We start from the raw sequence: 17,134 nt of genomic DNA on the forward strand, positions 1-17,134 counted from the left end.
GTATTTGTATCATTGAGTTCTTTAAGGAAGTTCAAAACACTTCTATTTCATATATTGCACTGCCTCTTTAAGGTTGCTCAGGGTGATATGGTTTTCAGTTGAAGTGAAGCTGTCACATGAGTTCGATGTGCTGTTGTCCAAGGTTAAAAAAGAGTCATTAAAGGCATCACAACGCACAGTAGAAGCTCTTGTGCTCTTTACTTCCCCACAGCCCTCAAGTATAATTAATGAAGTTTCTAGTTAACGCTGTTGAAGTTTAACAGTTACGACGTCACACTATCATCTGTCTTTATGTATTTCAATTTACCAGTCACAAGTGTGAAGCACCAGTGACTGGAGGCTGCTTAACTCTAGAGTTGATTAAATGTCCTCGATGGCCACATATCTGCTTATTATGCTAAATGATGTTCCTTCAGGGTCCTCTGACTATGACGGACTTTCAGTGCAGAGTCTCAGATATGACCAGCAAAACAATGAGTCCAGTCTTATGAGCTGGTCTGGTCTCAAATCTGCTTAGGTCTGGAGCAACGTTGTGCCTCCCCAGTCTGTTGAGGCATGTAAACCTTGAAGAATCATACACTGGATCATTTAGTCTGTTAAGTTGTATAAGAAGTGCTCTGAGCTTAAAACCTGCATCCATAGATCTAACAATTCAATACTTCAGACCTGATTGTCTTCTCTTCTGAGTAACGATTTCAACATGTGTTGTCAGGTAAGGTCCAAGTGAAGTGTGTGAAACATTTGTGTGATCAGAAACCTAAAGTTATCATTTAATATTAAAATGAAAACACCCACCATAGCGCCATCTCTGCCAGGATTTCCTTTTACTCCCATCAGCCCTATTTCACCCTGTAACAGACAAGGAGGGCATCAGAGTCTCTGAAGACGTCTTTAATGTATAATATGTTGGAAGGTTATTACTCTGACTCTTACCATATTCCCCTTCTGACCAGGAGGGCCGTCGTTTCCTGTTAGGCCCTGAAATAAAGGAAACAAAAAAAGACATGCATTAGAAACTGAAAACATGAAGCACCTCAGGGCCAGATTCTTCTCTGTGAAATAAGAAGAGCGTGTGTTTTTAGAACACTGAGCCAAAAGACAGACAACCTGATTATCAATGACAGACAAAATACATGGTTTTTCATGTCCATAAAGAAATAAGGAAAAACTGTATCCAGTGAAAGGTGGGACTGACTAAATTGTCCAAAAATGTCCTTCTGTGGTAGTTTGGAACCTCTACTGGCACTATGTATTGATTCTCAGTATGTTGGTCAACATTAAATCTCAGAACCCCTCAGCTTTCTGACCACAATATACACCTCTGGGAATGATGGGTTACTTTTAGGGGAATTAGGGATAAATATGTGAAGATGTTCTTTTCTGTGCGTTGCATTATTGACGGTCCAATGAGCAACTTGAGAAGCAGGCAAAAGTCCCCTTCCTATGTGAAGTTAAGGACGTCATGTCTTGGTTCATGTTATCCATTCACGTGTTTGTGGTGAGTCTCAGTTTCACTGTAATTGGTAAATCACAAAGAAGCTTCACTCTGGCTTCCTGAAACTGATGTTCTTGTGATGTGCTTGTAATCAACAGGTCTTAAAATTGCTGAAATAACAACATCATGATGCAGATCAGTCAAAAGTCAAAAGTCAAGCTTTGTCAGGTCTGTCCTCAAGAGGAGAAGAAAACTACTTTAAAATGTTTGTTTGTTGAATGGAGGTGGGATCCATCATTTGTGATGCATTCCAAGATGCATAGTGACACAGCATTACGCAGATTTGTGTCTCAGTGTAAATGTTTGATCTAGAACAGATTGTTCTAGAGAAATCCTCCTCAGATTACCAACAAAGCAAGCTGGGATGTCATTATGCTGGATCATGTTCCTCCTGATTTTTCCTGCAGACACCAAAGCCTGCTGATACCTGATTGGCGAAAATGACTTAAACATTTCCCATACTGAAAATTTGCAATCCTATGGTGGTTATTTATACTCTATCAGCCCTTTTCAGTATTCAGGGGTTTTAAGATCTGCATCATGCCCCAGTAAACACACTGGGCTGATCCACATGCTGCATCAGGCAAGCACCTTAGACTCAGACTCACCTGACATACGTAAATATCATTGGACTATACCCAGCACAAACTGTAGTGGAGGCTGGAGTTATTAAATATCATTTATTGATGCTTGTATTTGACTGTATATGTGTTTTTAAATGTGTCTTATTGGGCAGCACCTTGACAGCACACATTTAAATCCGGGACATCTGTAAGACACAGGAGCTTGGTAATTCATCTTGAATTATTCCTCTCATGACATTACCTGACTTCCCAAAGGTCCAGGTGACCCCATCCCTCCTCTTAATCCTGACGGTCCCTGGTAGAGATGAAACAGGATTAATAAATAAATGATCGGGTACTGTTCAACATGCAAACGTAAAGTCTAGTGGATGAGGTGAATGACTTACAGGAGGGCCTCTCCGACCTCGTGGACCAGTTGGACCTTGATCCCCCTGTGAGGGTCAGAAAGAAAACACTGTAAACCATCATACATGTATTTGACTTCACTGACTTAAACAGTGCCGTATAAACTCACCTCAGACCCGTTCATTCCTGATGGTCCAATTCCCCCTGTGGCCCCAGGTGCACCCTGTGAAGATTCAGACTGAGTATAAGCGTTTCTTATTCTCTTAAAATGACTCAAAGCATCATCATGTGGGAAGTAGAGAGACTATCTGTGCTCACCACAGGCCCTGGAGGACCTTTTGTTCCGTCGTGTCCAGAGTCTCCCTGGTTATAAAGGTGATTAGAAACAGTGAGACATTTAATGAGGAGGAAACAAACACAATCAAAGTGGTTCCGTGTGTGTCCTACCTTTGACCCTGGAGGTCCAGAAAGCCCTTTAACGCCTCTTTTACCCAAAGGACCCTGAAAAAAGAGGAAGTCCAGACCAACTGTTCATCACATTTAATGACTAAATGAAAAAAAGACCTTCACTCTAAACATTCATATTTACTGATTCAGAATTTTTTAAACTTTTGGACCAATGCTTGTAGACTGTTCAACATTTGAGGCCTCAGAGACTTCAGGGTAGTTTCACTGGGATAGAGACGTAAATTCCCAGTAAAAGTTAATACATCTGCATGTAAACAAAATATGTGCAATGCCAATACCCCTTTAAAACATCTTAAAAGGATTGTTCAGTTTTTCTGAATAGTGGTTGTATGAGGTTCTTGTAAGTGTATCAGCCACAGGGGATCTCGGTCAGCTCGGCCTCTTTGTTGAGAAATCAGCCAGAGAACCAGAACAGAAGCTGGACTTTTCAGCTTGTTCATTTTTGTACTGTTCTCAGACGTGTTCCTCCTCCACTGATCAGCTTTGGCTTTGAAAGAGACACAAATAAAACCAAACAAAAAGCTGAGGGAATCTGACACAGATGATGAGAGGACACCTTTGTGAACCGGAGTTAACAGAGGAAGAACAAGACTCAACGATACCGTAGGAGAGATTGGAGAAACTTCTATGAGACCAGGAGAGATGATGATTGCAGAGAGCTCCTGCTGTCAGGTGTGGGACTTGGTAACAACAGTACCTCAGGACCTTTCTGAATCCAAGGATACCAGCTGCTCACATACTGCTGCAGTTTGTATCACTCACCATCCAGAGTTCCTCCTCCCGCTTTCTTCACTTTTCAGAAGTTACATCAGAAAAGCTACATGGAAGAGCGTCTCCAGAGGAATCTTTCCAAAGTAACCCATGGACTGCATGATTTTACCTCAAAAGACAATGTGTGAGCTGCTGAAGGGGAGGACTGAGCTGAGATAACAAACTCCACACACATTACTGTGTCCGCCGGGCAATCGTAGGCATTTCATAATTAACATAATGCAAAACTGAGATGTGAAAATGTAAAAATTGAAGCAAAGTAAAGCACTAAAAATACCAAAACAAAGCACATACTTACACCAACATTAGTGTTTGGGTAAAAACTGATCTAAATGAGGGTGCAGAGCTGACCCTGTCTGCAGAGGGTGATAGTCTAACGTTTGCTCTGGTTCTCCAGACGGTTTCCCAACATAGGGACTGAGCTGACCGAGATCCCCTCTGGGTAATAAACTTACGGCTGACAATTACAGCAGACAACCACACTTAAAAAAAACAACAACAACAAACATTCTTTTAACTATTTAAAACACTTACAGGATCTCCAACAGGTCCGTCTTCTCCTGGTTCACCTTTACAGCCCTGGAGGAGACAAAAACAACAGAACATGAAAATAAATCCATATATTTCAATTTATTTGCATTAAAAACAAAATATTTTCACTGTATTCATTGTAATTACAAGTATTGTATGCAAGGTTTCAAACATTAGAAGGGAATTGTGGTATTTTTTCAAAGTGAGCCCTATTTTATCTCCATAATCTGAGGACCAACGGACTGATCCTTACAAAACTGTTTAGACGTTGCTCCTGTAAACTGCTACAGCCAGCATCTGTATACACATCTGTAATGAGTCTTCAGATTAAACCCATTACAAATTCTTGTTTTCACTACTGACAGGCTTCTTAAAGTGTCAACGCTACAGAAGGACGCCCCCTCACCTTTTCTCTTGGATGCATTTGATGTCATTAAATATGTTGGGTTTATTAGTTAGTTATTTTTGCTCTAATAAATGGATTGGAATGAGGCATTCCATGCAGCAAAAGATGGAGGCTGGGAATTGAACCGACAAACTGAACAGTATGCTCTTTAAACAGGAAATGTGCTTTAACTGCTGAGCCAGCCAATGCCCTGAAGTGTTTGTTACTTCTTATGCTTCTCTGACCGGACTTTTCTATTTTGCTTTACAGCTACCACACTTAATTTACAAATAGACAGATTTCATAAGATATAGTCAAAATGGGTACCCTTCCAGAAGAACAGCCAACCCACTCAGGGGAAATAAAAGGGGAAGACCAGCTCTCCCACTATTGAAATGAGGGTAAAGGTTGTCAACCATACAGTAATATAAAATAGCATTAATAAAACCAATCTTTATGGCTGAACAACTTAAATCATCCCCCCGGAGGGATACCGTTTCTCTCTCTTCTTTTTATTTCGGTCTGATACATCCTGTTCTAAAAATCTTCTCAATGTTTTAAAAAATGACCCCACTAGGGCCCCTCAGATAACTATGTAGGCATACACAGAAGAGGATATAGGCATGGGAACTTTTATGTACAAATGTGTGGGGTGGGGCTGTGTGGGTGGGTACAGGCTGGGGTGCATGCACACATGAGTGCCCCGAAATGTACATGTAACTTATTATTTGCGTTATTTATTTCTGTTTATATATGACTTATATATTTTGCTTTGATTCTTGTTATTTGTCTATCAGAGAAATCATTTATTTTCATTGTTTTTGGGAGGCCCTGTGGAGGGGGGGAAAAAATGGGGGGGGGGGCTGCTTTGGATTGGACGATGAAAAGAGGGGCAGATATGGATACTGGCAGACTGTGAAATGGTTGAAAACTTTATGTCATAATGATTAAAAATGATGTAAAACTGTTGCTGTCTGTCTGAATGCAGCTGCTCTGAAAATAAAAAATATTTTTATTTTTTTTCAAAAACACCAAACTCACTGATGATTGGAATAAAGCCTGTCAGAAGCCAAAAGAAGCATCTTTATTCAACGTTAAACTTGGACCGGATGGATTTGAACAGAAAGATTAGAACTCCAGTATTGAAGCCACATCCTAAATAAATCCAGTGCAGCAAATCTAAAACTTCTCACACCTTTTTATGGTTTAGATCCAAATATATGCATAAAGACACAAATCAATGGCTATCAGAACTCCATGTAAGTTATGGCTGTACAGACAAAGTAGGAGTAGTGATCGGTGTAACTGTTTAGAGCAGGGGTGTCCAAACTTGTTTCACAGAGGGCCACATATGATGTTGTTAGAATACCTCAGGGCCAGTGGCTCCTATTGAGACTTTGGAATCCTAAAAGTTATATATGAAATATCTTTTTAAGAACAATTATTTTATTTTTTTTCTCAATCAAATAGTAACTAGGAAGTTCATTAGCAAACGTTATCTTCTTCTGGCAGAAAATGTTTTTCATTGGGGTCAGGCAATGTTGGAAAAAATATTGTCTCATTATTTTCCTATGGCAGGATCAAGATCTGGATTTCATCACGCTTCTTTTTCACATTGTTTTTAAACTTTTCTGACCAGCAGACAACATTTTAAGAACAAAATAATTATTTTCCTGAGTTCAGAACATTTTTTATGTCCATATGAACCTTTTTGGACGTTTCTGGATTGACTTTAGTTTTTTTTGTGAGCTTGAAAGAAACTGCAAATGCATAGATGATTGAGAATGGGATTCATTTCTGTGCTATAAATAACACAATTTAAGATGGAAGCTTGGGGCCATAAATAAATTGACCTTGGGCCGCAATTGGCCCCCGGGCCGTACTTTGGACATGCCTGGTTTAGAGTATCGCAGCTGTAGTTATCTTTGGAGCCACTAGAGGGGGGTGTAGGACACTTTTTGAGCAGCTCACCTAAAAAGAAAAAGAGGATCACAGAAGAAGATTCTCTCTTAAAATCTCTTTTCACACTCACCTTATCCCCGGCTCGCCCCCTGTCTCCACCTGGTCCAGGCTCACCTGTGAATCCCTGCAGGTCAGGACACAGAGAAAGAAAACCTTAGAGCTGCATCCAGCTCTCATTCATTGTCTTCACAGAGTCAGAGCAGTCTGTCGGTCGATGATGCAAACATACAGTATATATGTTGGCTACAAACTGACTGGTATATGACCCGGGGCGTGTTTACTCTGTACTTAGAAAGTGAAGAGGGCAGCAAACTTCTTCAGCAAACAGAGTTCACTCCTGAGGTGCAGTCAGATGTTTCAGTGATTTTAAATACATGTGCTTCTCAAAAACATTCAAACAGACATTAAAAGCAGAGAGTTAAAACCTTAGAAATTAGAATAAATTCACTAAATAAAAGCTTTCATATTAAGGTGTGTCTTCAGTAGTGAAATGAAATTAGGGACTGATTCTATTTGAAAGGTACAGAGTTACAATTTAACTTTTAGACCCTTTAGTTCAAAGCAGCGTGCATCTGAGAATAAGAACACCCCTTTTCCTCACATACATCTCAGGAAGCCTATGACAATCATCTCTACACCAAGAAAGCCTGGATTGGTGGTTCAAGCTCTCTAATCGTTTTAGTGTGAGAGGGGAAGTGTAGGTAAAGTAAGGATGTGATGACCTCACTGTTTAAAACAAACAAACAATCCTGTAACCGTGTGGAAATTAAGTTTGTCTCATTGCTAATTGGTAACTTGTGAAGTATGATGCTCACCTCATCCCCTTTCTCCCCTAGAGGAGCTGCATCACCTTTAAAACCTCTGGGGCCCTGATGAGACAAAGACACATGAACACCTGACTCAGGCTAATCTCAGCACTGAGTCCAAGGACTAAGTGAAGGATTCTCAAAAAGTGAGCACTGGTAGTTTTCACCTTCAGTCCAGGTTGTCCTGGTGGACCAGGGCGCCCGTCCACCCCCTGACTGCCGTTCCTGCCCCACCTCCCTGGGTTCCCAGGAAGGCCCTTTGGTCCTGGATAACCCTGAAACACACATGATGAGAGGAGATGAGGTCAACAGGTGTATTGATGTAATGATGATGTTACAGAAAGGATTTTAGTCATGATATTTACCATCTCTCCTCTCTGACCCGGTGTCCCTCTGCTCCCTGCCTCTCCATGAATACCCTGAATGATGAATACATGAATAAAAATAAAGGACAGAAACAAGAAGACAAGAATAAAGAGCATGATAAGCATGATGAATGTGACACTCACAGGAGGACCAGGTTTGCCCACTTCACCCCAGGGTCCAGGAGGACCGGGCATCACCTGAGGAGCAGATACAGATGAGTAACTTTGTCTGACTGAGAGTCTCAGATCCAATCAACAAGCTGAAGGACTTACCGGCCAGCCGGCTCGGAGCATCTGATAGACGGATGATCTCTGACAAAACAATAATCAGAGTTAGAAATGAAAATCGTATGTTTGATATCTGCTGATCAACTCAAACAATAAATACAGTAAAGTCACACAGTGGTAGAAATGTGTTTTTTTTATGGTTTTATGTAAATGAGATGTAAAAAATATGATGCAGATTTTCAAACCATGAATGAACCATACAAACAGGCTTACTGCTGTGTCGCTCATTTAGATGCTGGCCTGTCTGTCTGCTTCTATGGGTGCATCTCAAAGCTCTAAACTGCAGTCTCCTCGCTCCTCGACCGAACCGGAAGTACTTACTGACGCGCCATTTTAACTTGCGTCCCAAAGCTCAAAGAGAGGAGCGAGGAGCGAGGAGCGAGGAGCGAGGAGCGAGGAGCGAGGAGCGAGGAGCGAGGAGCGAGGAGCGAGGAGCGAGGAGCGAGGAGCGAGGAGACTGATCCGAGGAGGGATAATCGAGGAAACACGAGAGCAGACTGAAAGTTTGAAGTGTTTTCTCTGACTGACACGCCCCCTTATCAAATATCACTCTCTGATTTGACGCTGCAGCGGCTCGGACTTAACCGAAACTTAACATCAGCTGAGTTTAATAACAGAGAAAAGACGGACCTTAAAACAGTCACTAAGGGTGCCCTGAAACAGACCTTAAAACAGTCATTAAGGGGCCCTGAAACAGACCTTAAAACAGTCATTAAGGGTGCCCTGAAACAGACCTTCAAACAGTCACTAAGGGTGCCCTGAAACAGACCTTAAAACAGTCATTAAGGGTGCCCTGAAACAGACCTTAAAACTGTCATTAAGGGTGCCCTGAAACAAACCTTAAAACAGTCACTAAGGGTGAACTGAAACAGACCTTAAAACAGTCACTAAGGGTGACCTGAAACAGACCTTAAAACAGTCACTAAGGGTGCCCTGAAACAGACCTTGAAACAGTCATTAAGGGTGCCCTGAAACAGACCTTAAAACAGTCACTAAGGGTGCCCTGAAACAGACCTTCAAACAGTCATTAAGGGTGCCCTGAAACAGACCTTAAAACTGTCATTAAGGGTGCCCTGAAACAGACCTTAAAACAGTCACTAAGGGTGAACTGAAACAGACCTTAAAACAGTCATTAAGGGTGCCCTGAAACAGACCTTAAAACAGTCATTAAGGGTGCCCTGAAACAGACCTTAAAACAGTCACTAAGGGTGCCCTGAAACAGACCTTAAAACAGTCACTAAGGGTGCCCTGAAACAGACCTTAAAACAGTCACTAAGGGTGCCCTGAAACAGACCTTAAAACAGTCACTAAGGGTGCATCTCAAAGCTCTAAACTGCAGTCTCCTCGCTCCTCGGCCGAACCGGAAGTACTTACCGACGCGCCATTTTAACTTGCGTCCCAAAGCTCTAAACGCTGCTGGAGGAGAGAGGAGCGAGGAGCGAGGAGACTGATCCGAGGAGGGATAATCGAGGAAACACGAGAGCAGACTTTGCGGAAGTCTTTTCTCTGACAGACACGCCCCCTTATCGGATATCACTCACCGATTGGACGCTGCAGGGGCTCGGACTTAACCGAAACTTAACATCAGCTGAGTTTATTAACAGAGAAAAGACGGATCTTAAAACAGTCACTAAGGGTGCCCTGAAACAGATCATAAACATACGTTGGTTTCTAAACAGTCTGTGTGTGATGAGCTGAGATTAAAAAGTGTTTGATGTGAGTTTTAAAAACAAAATACTGATCGCAAAATCATGAAATTCAACATTACAGAGGATGGATGTTATATCTGATTGTTTTTGTCAGATTCACTGTCTAATGAAATAGATTAATAGAGTCTAATATCATTGATAGAATATATATCGTTAGTTTCCCCATTTGTTCTCATTTTCTTCATGAAGAGAAGTCTGACAGTAAAGTTTGTCTGTTAGTAAAAAAACTTTTTATGTTTCCTATCAAGTTAATACAGTCTCATATGAGGCTGATCATTAATGAGCACAGGGTTTGAAAAGAGTTGCATGGTTTATATTTTCCCTTAAAGTAATAAATAATTTAATAATGAGGCATTTTACCGGTGAATCGATCTGTGATGCTTTCGGCCTGAATAAACAGAGAGCAGATTTTCTTCATGTGCTGGTGTGTGTTTAACAGGTAAAGCACAGCAACATAGCTCTGTTATTGTTTATATTTATCAGAGTTTTTACAGTGAACATGTGTGTAGGCACAAACAGCTGTTAAAGCCGTCATCACAAACCAATTTCGCTTCACGTGACGCTCCGGAGGAGAGGACGTCTCATTTCTCTAAATACAAATCTCCTCTCTCCTCTCTTCTCGTTTCATTTCCTTGCATCTCTGGTGGGCGGGACTGAGACGCGAGGAAGAGACGCGAGGATGGACATTTAGAGCTTTGAGAAGCACCCTATGGTGTCATTTGTGTTGAACGACCTTTGTCTTTGTCTTACTGCCCCCTCTATTGATCTGGTGGTTTAGTGCAATCACTTTTATTTTCTCTGTACATCACAGGCTTGACTTGCATAATCTCTATGTGACTTCAGCCCGCAGTCGAAACTTAGACAACAATGGTCCACAGGAACTATTTAGTTCCTGGAAGAGTAGTTCTGGGGGCTAAAAGTCCCTGGAACTTCTGGTCCAAATGCACCTAAAGACAGAGCTCTGGGCCTCATCAGAAAATAATGCAGTGATAAATCCCATCAGCATGAGATTCAGGAGACTTTTAATACTGCATCTAAATGATTGACTCTCATTAGTACAGAAACAGCCTTGGCTTCAATTTCATCAGATGTCTGAACCGGAAGCTTTCATATTTCGTCCATTGTCTGGTACATTTCTGTACATGAAACACTTCAGACTTTCAGAACCAGTCGGGACACAACTGACTTAATTTCCCTCTGATTTGAGGAGATTCTTACATCTATATGGTGGGCTGGGCCCTAAAACTGTATTCCTTGTTGCACTTGAGATTGCAGATGGAGACTAAAGACCTCAAAGTGTGTGACAAAGTGTTAAAAGCCCCATGTAGAGTACTTTGTAGCTCTTTGATGGATGCTGAGTGATGCAGCACAAAGCTTGCTGTCACTGCACTAACTCCAGTACACAGGAGTCCTTCTAGTTCATTACACCACCCAGCTCTGCTGCTCCCGCTCATATTTGTCTTGGCAGTGAAGCAGCAGCGGGGGTACAAATGGAGGCAGGCCAATCCTGTCAAGGTGAAGCTGAGGCTGGCAGGGAGGCCTGGACCTCCCTAAAGTCTCTCTGTGTCTCTGTGGACGAGCAGTCAGAGCCTTCAGTGTGCTCGGAGACAGCAGAGACACTGAGGCCTTTCACAGCCAGCCTGACCCGCTCGTAGAGCCGGTCAACACGCAGAGCGCAGGGCCTGACCCAGGACTGAGGTCTGGATGAGCTCCAGTTACAATGCCTGCAGATCCTTCAGCTCTTATTACAGCCTGAGAGAGCTCATAGAGAGCTGTGGGCGCCTAAATACACTGTGGACACACTGGGAGAGGATTACTCAGCCCAGCCTGAAATAGAAGCTGATTTCTACCCGTGTGATCGTCGTTCATGTACAATCACTGCATCTGTTTGTCCCTGTCATCACGAGGAAACTGCATGAGCCTGACTTTAACCTCAGATCTTTATGTTGTCACAACAACTAAAGGATGAATGTTGTTCATCAAATGTTGGGCCCTTTCATTTTAGAGCTGAGGAAACTGAATTACTTTGTCGACTGAGCGCACACTTGCATTTTCCTTTCCAAACAACACGTCCTATATAATCCTGGTTATTTGTCTAATTGTTAATGATGTGTGCTCATCCATTATCAAAGTGATGCCACCGAGCCACAGCTCCCCCTCACTACTGTGTCAGAAGTACCAAAAGCTTTTAAAGAAACTAAAGATGTTCAGTCAGCTTTTCAACCCAATGCTGCTGCAAGCAATAGAGAAAGAGCAGCTGGGGTCAAGCGAGCCCCACAAATGAATAAGAAGCGACTAAAACGTGATTATAAGATGTTATTTTCTTAATATTTTACAGTGATTAAACTCTAAAGAACCAATGAACAGGACCACACCTCCACACAGACTTGCTGGGTTCTGTTTAAATGCAGCTGTGCTCCATCCTGCATGCTGTGTGTCTCTGCTCTGCTCTCTGTCACACACGCAGCTCCTGAACAGCCATGACACCGCAAACATTCACATTTGAAGGGTGGCAAATAAAGATGTTGAGTTAAGCCCATATGGAGTCTCTTAAAGATGCGCAGGTTAAACTTCTGTCTGTTATGTATAGTCTCTCTGATAGCCGGTCCCCTGCTTCCGGCCCCGCAATGATCTCTGTTTACTTTTCCTCATCTACAGCTGATACATGTTGCTGTTTATCATACAGACATGATTACATGAAGAATAGAGAGGAGGAGATGAAATACACGGCCGATGAGCAGGGATCCCGGAAGTGATATAAATGCTGGAAATACAAGCCGCCGAGTGGACCAATCACTGTGCTTGCGGTCTGCGTCAATTCGAAACGTAGTTACATTTTGGAGGAGGTGCACCTCAGCTACGTGCGTAGGCCTCTGTGTAGGTATGGGAGCTTCATGGACCCCTGGTGTAGGCTACACCATCGATTTGATGCAGAAGTATAAATCAGCCTTTAGACCGCAAGGCCAACAGCACCCCTATTTATGCTAGTTTAATCCTTAACAGTATTGGGTGACAGCTGATCACTCAAAAGGCAAAGGCAACAACAAACATTAAAATACACTACCAGTCAAAAGTTTGGACACACCTTCTCATTCAATATTTTTGATTTACATAAATTCATTTCAACATTGTAGATTAATACTGAAGACATCAAAACTATGAAAAAATCTGCTTTTGTCATAATCTGGATTACAACAGTAGTCAAACAGGACTATCCATTGTGTACTAACCTTACCTCTGAACAACACAACTGATGGTCTCAAAAACATTAAGAAGGCAAGTCATTCTACTAATGAACTCTTGACAAGGCTCATGTTCATTAGAAACCATTCCAGGAGACCACTTCATGAAGCAGACTGAGAGAATACCAAGAGTGTGCAAAGCTGTCATGAAGGAAAAAGGGGGCTACTTTACAGAATCTAAAATATAAAACAACACTTTTTAAAAAATTAAATAATTCCATATATGTTCTTTCATAGTTTAGATGTCTTCAGTATTGATCTACAGTGTTCACAATAATTAAAATAAATACAAACCCTTGAATGAGAAGGTGTTTCCAAAATATTGACTGGTAGTGTATGTATATAGGGGAGGATCTCTACCTTGGGGCTGAAGCCAGTTGATCAGCTTATTATAGATGACCAATCATTAAAGTCAAGGAGATGTGACTCATGGTTCATAATAACTGTTTATCCTGTACAAATTAAATGTTATGGAGAAATAAAAACGTGGAACTGAAGAAAGAAGCTGTTAGCGTGGCGTTGGCATCACTCAGCATGTTGGTATATATGTGTTCACTGATTTATAAATAAGCTATACTGAGTGAACAGGAGCTCTGTGGTATTAAGACAGGGTGACATTAGCAGTCAGGAATAGGCAGAGTGTGGCGAGGACTTTCAGGACGGTCTGGTCTGAGACAACCTCAAGAAGACAACTCAAGTAAAAGGGACGCTGAGGAGCAGTCAACACTGCTGTTTAATCCTGGTCCAGATCTAACAGGGCTCACAGCAGGTCCAGCTGGTTGTAGTGTGGGTGTTTTATTTTAACTCACCCTGAAAGCAGTCCAGTCCTCCTCGGTGTTCCTCCACAGATAGAGAGTGGGAAGACCTGGAGGTCCTGGAGGCCCTTGATCCCCTCTCCACCCATCCAGTCCTGGAAGACCTTGAGAGCCCTGGAAGACATGAGATGAAGGGATGAGCGGGAAGTAAAACCCAGATTCATGACAGATATCAACCTTTCAGAGTATAAATAAATAAGCACAGTTCTTGGTATCACTAAGATGTTATTTTTCTAACGCAACAGTTCAGAAGATTTTAAGTTTGTGAGTTTTTGCCCAGATAAGGACATGACTGACTTGACTGACAGGCGGGAACACATAGCTGTTGGCTAGGATGCTCAAACCCCGCCTCTTTACCTCCCACTAAGTTAGGTTGAGTTCAGCATTGCCAATATGGCTCCCGCTGACAGTTGGCTTCAAAACAGCTCTCAGGAACAGATGGGTGACGTCACCGATACTACGTCCATTATTTATACAGTCTATGGTCAGGTTTAGTTTTACTTCCTGTCTTTGTCAGTTTACTCTCCTTGGTGATTGTGTCCCCCACCCTGATCTTGCTGGACCCACCTGTGTGTTGATCACCCTGCTGGTATTTAGTCCCTGTGTTTTCTTCCCTCTGGGTCAGTTTGTTGCGTCTTACGTGCGTCTTACCCTTCTGTGTGTCCTTGTGATTCTCCTCATGGCTATGTGTTTTTTTTCCCTGAGGATTTGGGGATTTTCTGTTGGACATTTTGAGTAACCGCTGTGTTTTTCCTTTTGAGCTTTATTAAAGGGATATTTCAGATTTTTTGAAGTGGGGTTGTATGAGTTTCATGTCAGTAGTCTAGTGACAATGGATGGTGGTCAGCTCGGCCTCATCAATGAGAAACTGCCTGGAGACGCAAGCTAGGCTACAATTAAGTGCAGACAGGACCGGTTTTTAGCTAATTTTGAGAAACTCCAGCTCATTTTAGTTCAGGTGTACGCTCCACTGGGAAATTTTTCAGCATTTAACTTTGCCACCAGAAAAGTATTTGTTTTTGCACTGTAACACAGTGAAGTCCACCTGAATGGTTGATTCAGGTGGACTTCGAGAATACAACCAGACTTAAAAATGAGTGATTCTGGGGCGCTGGTGGCCTAGCAGTCTAAGCACCCCACATACAGAGGCTACAGTCCTCATCGCAGGGGTTGCCGGTTCGATTCCTGGCCGCGACCATTTCCTGCACGTCTTCCCCCGCACTCTACTCCCCACATTTCCTATCTCTCTTCAGCTGTCCTATAAAATAAAGGCAAAAATCCCTAAAAACATAACTTAAAAAAAAAAAGAAAAAAAAAAGAGTGATACTCAATGTGTGGATGACATGCTGTTTACTTTGGACACAAGTGGAAATTAAGGCGGTGTCTATAGAGGAAAAGGTGGCATGATGCACCTGAGGAAAAAGCAGAGCAAGTGAAGATTCAGAGTGAACTGGTGGTGCAGGTGTGTAAACTGCAAGCTAATGCAGACAAACTAAGAAAACTACTTGCTATCATGAGTGAGACTTTGTAAAAAACAGTACCTCTGGACCTCTGGGAGTTAAGATACACAAGCGGATCCAGCCTGCAGGTTGTACTTTGAATGATTAGTGCAACACAGTGTGTACAATACAAGAAGGTCAGATTATTTGGTGGCTTTGGTGATGTGTGTGGGTCAGCGGGTGCAGAGATTTTTCCTGAGAGTTTGGTTTTCTGTGATGTGGCTCTCTGTCATTACTGTGCAGAGTTAAGCCAGGTTTACTGAGCTAACAGAAAACTTTGCTGAGTAACATGAGCCACTTACACACAGCAATTCCTGCTCCTCTGTCACTGTGCCTCTGTACGAACACATTGAACTCTGTAACGTCTTTATATTGGTGTCCCAGCATCTGACTGCACATTGCATCGCTGCAGTGAAGAAGACACAGGGTGTAAACACAGTGCTGATCCTCTGTTGGAGGCATTGATAGAAGCTTTAAGGGGGAGAAGACAGCTCCAATGCTGCACACTGAACCATCCTCCTCCCATTAAGCCTGTTACTACCTCCAAAGGTGGATCAGAGGCAGACTGACTTTGCCCGATAAACATTGCAGACGAGGTGTGATGGGCTGAACCTCTAAAAACCTGTACAGACCGAGGACCTACTCATGTTATCTGCTTATTTTTCCAGACATGTAACCTGGAACATGTTGCATGCCCTCTCATCTCATGTTAAAACTATAAAAGCAAACACATACTTCTGCACATCTTACCTGGTCGCCTTTAAATCCAACGTAGCCTTCTCTCCCAGCACACCCCTGAAAGAACAACATGGCATTGTGAGATATTTCAGCCTTTTGTTTACACAAGCTTGTCAGCTCTCTGGCATCCTCTGCATGAGTGTGACGATCTTACAAAAAGGAAGAAAGGAAGCTGTTTACTCTGCAGGCCACTATTAATGTGTTTAAAGCAACCTCTCTACCCTGCAATTGTACACATTGAATAAAACACCACTATGAGTCAATTTCTCTTGGGTTGATGCGACCACACTGTTTGCACAGACTAACCAAAACCTCCACTTACAACCAAAGTACAGGCCTGTTAAAGGGCGGTCTTTGAGGAATTACATAAGCTATCGAGGGAAAGTCTCTGTATGGAAAGATGGAAGATATTTTGGTTTCTCCAGGAACAAGAGCTGTTTGTTTGAGAGGTTCTCTAAAGTGAACTTGAATGGTCCCTTAAAGGGGGATTGTGGGTTGTTTTTTTAAACCTGGGCTCAATTTTTCCTATTATGAGGTCTAAATGACTAAAAAAACAACATGCACAGCAGATTGCTACCTAAAGCCTTCAGTGATGGCTGCCGTGTAATCAATGGGGATGAAAAGTTATTCCACTAACAGTGCTTGTTTTCTGAGAGCATCACAGAAAGGATCTCTGCAGAGGTAGAACTTTGTTTATGAGACACTATCTCTTTTATTTAACCCGATGCATCGCCGTTTCATCCTCTGTCACCATAACAGTTATTTATCTTCCAGAAGATACTGACCTACAGATAGCTTAGTATCAATACTTGATTCTGATTGGGCATTTAATGGCATCATAGCAGACTGGTACCATGAAGAACAGACCGTTGAGATGGATGCGCCTCTTTTCACAGACTCAGGCAGACTATATGAAATCATATTGATATGCAGAAAGGAGTCTGTGTTTAAAGATGATGAGTGAGTCGCAGACTTTGACAGTGAAGAGGTAAAGAAACTCAATGATGAGCTTTGCTAAAAGTCATGTTCATCTTGTTTTACTTCGGCATCAGCGGACATGTTCAGTTTAATGTGAGTAATAACAGCTCAGTTAACTCATTTGACAAACACTCCAGAGTTCACGTTTCTCTA

The 17,134-nt window shown here is 42.2% G+C and overlaps 2 protein-coding genes across 2 annotated transcripts in view; both read right to left on the reverse strand.

Moving 5' to 3' along the window:
• Positions 1–8,321, reverse strand: part of si:dkey-61l1.4 (collagen alpha-1(I) chain) — a 38,849-nt gene extending 30,528 nt beyond the window's left edge. The window contains exons 1-15 of the mRNA XM_034691581.1: positions 8,214–8,321; positions 7,986–8,024; positions 7,857–7,910; positions 7,713–7,766; positions 7,515–7,622; positions 7,357–7,410; positions 6,612–6,665; positions 4,198–4,242; positions 2,872–2,925; positions 2,743–2,787; positions 2,594–2,647; positions 2,466–2,510; positions 2,321–2,374; positions 934–978; positions 796–849 (exon numbers count right to left, since the gene is read on the reverse strand). Of these exons, the coding sequence (XP_034547472.1) occupies positions 796–849; positions 934–978; positions 2,321–2,374; positions 2,466–2,510; positions 2,594–2,647; positions 2,743–2,787; positions 2,872–2,925; positions 4,198–4,242; positions 6,612–6,665; positions 7,357–7,410; positions 7,515–7,622; positions 7,713–7,766; positions 7,857–7,910; positions 7,986–8,024; positions 8,214–8,228 (774 nt within the window). The 5' untranslated portion in view covers positions 8,229–8,321. The remainder of the gene's footprint in view (positions 1–795; positions 850–933; positions 979–2,320; positions 2,375–2,465; positions 2,511–2,593; positions 2,648–2,742; positions 2,788–2,871; positions 2,926–4,197; positions 4,243–6,611; positions 6,666–7,356; positions 7,411–7,514; positions 7,623–7,712; positions 7,767–7,856; positions 7,911–7,985; positions 8,025–8,213) is intronic.
• Positions 8,322–11,131: 2,810 nt separating this feature from the next.
• Positions 11,132–17,134, reverse strand: part of LOC117818630 (collagen alpha-1(XI) chain-like) — a 59,377-nt gene continuing 53,374 nt past the window's right edge. The window contains exons 7-9 of the mRNA XM_034691582.1: positions 16,016–16,060; positions 13,761–13,880; positions 11,132–11,278 (exon numbers count right to left, since the gene is read on the reverse strand). Of these exons, the coding sequence (XP_034547473.1) occupies positions 11,132–11,278; positions 13,761–13,880; positions 16,016–16,060 (312 nt within the window). The remainder of the gene's footprint in view (positions 11,279–13,760; positions 13,881–16,015; positions 16,061–17,134) is intronic.

This window comes from Notolabrus celidotus, chromosome 9 (genome assembly GCF_009762535.1).
Source record: "Notolabrus celidotus isolate fNotCel1 chromosome 9, fNotCel1.pri, whole genome shotgun sequence".
Taxonomy (NCBI): domain Eukaryota; kingdom Metazoa; phylum Chordata; class Actinopteri; order Labriformes; family Labridae; genus Notolabrus; species Notolabrus celidotus.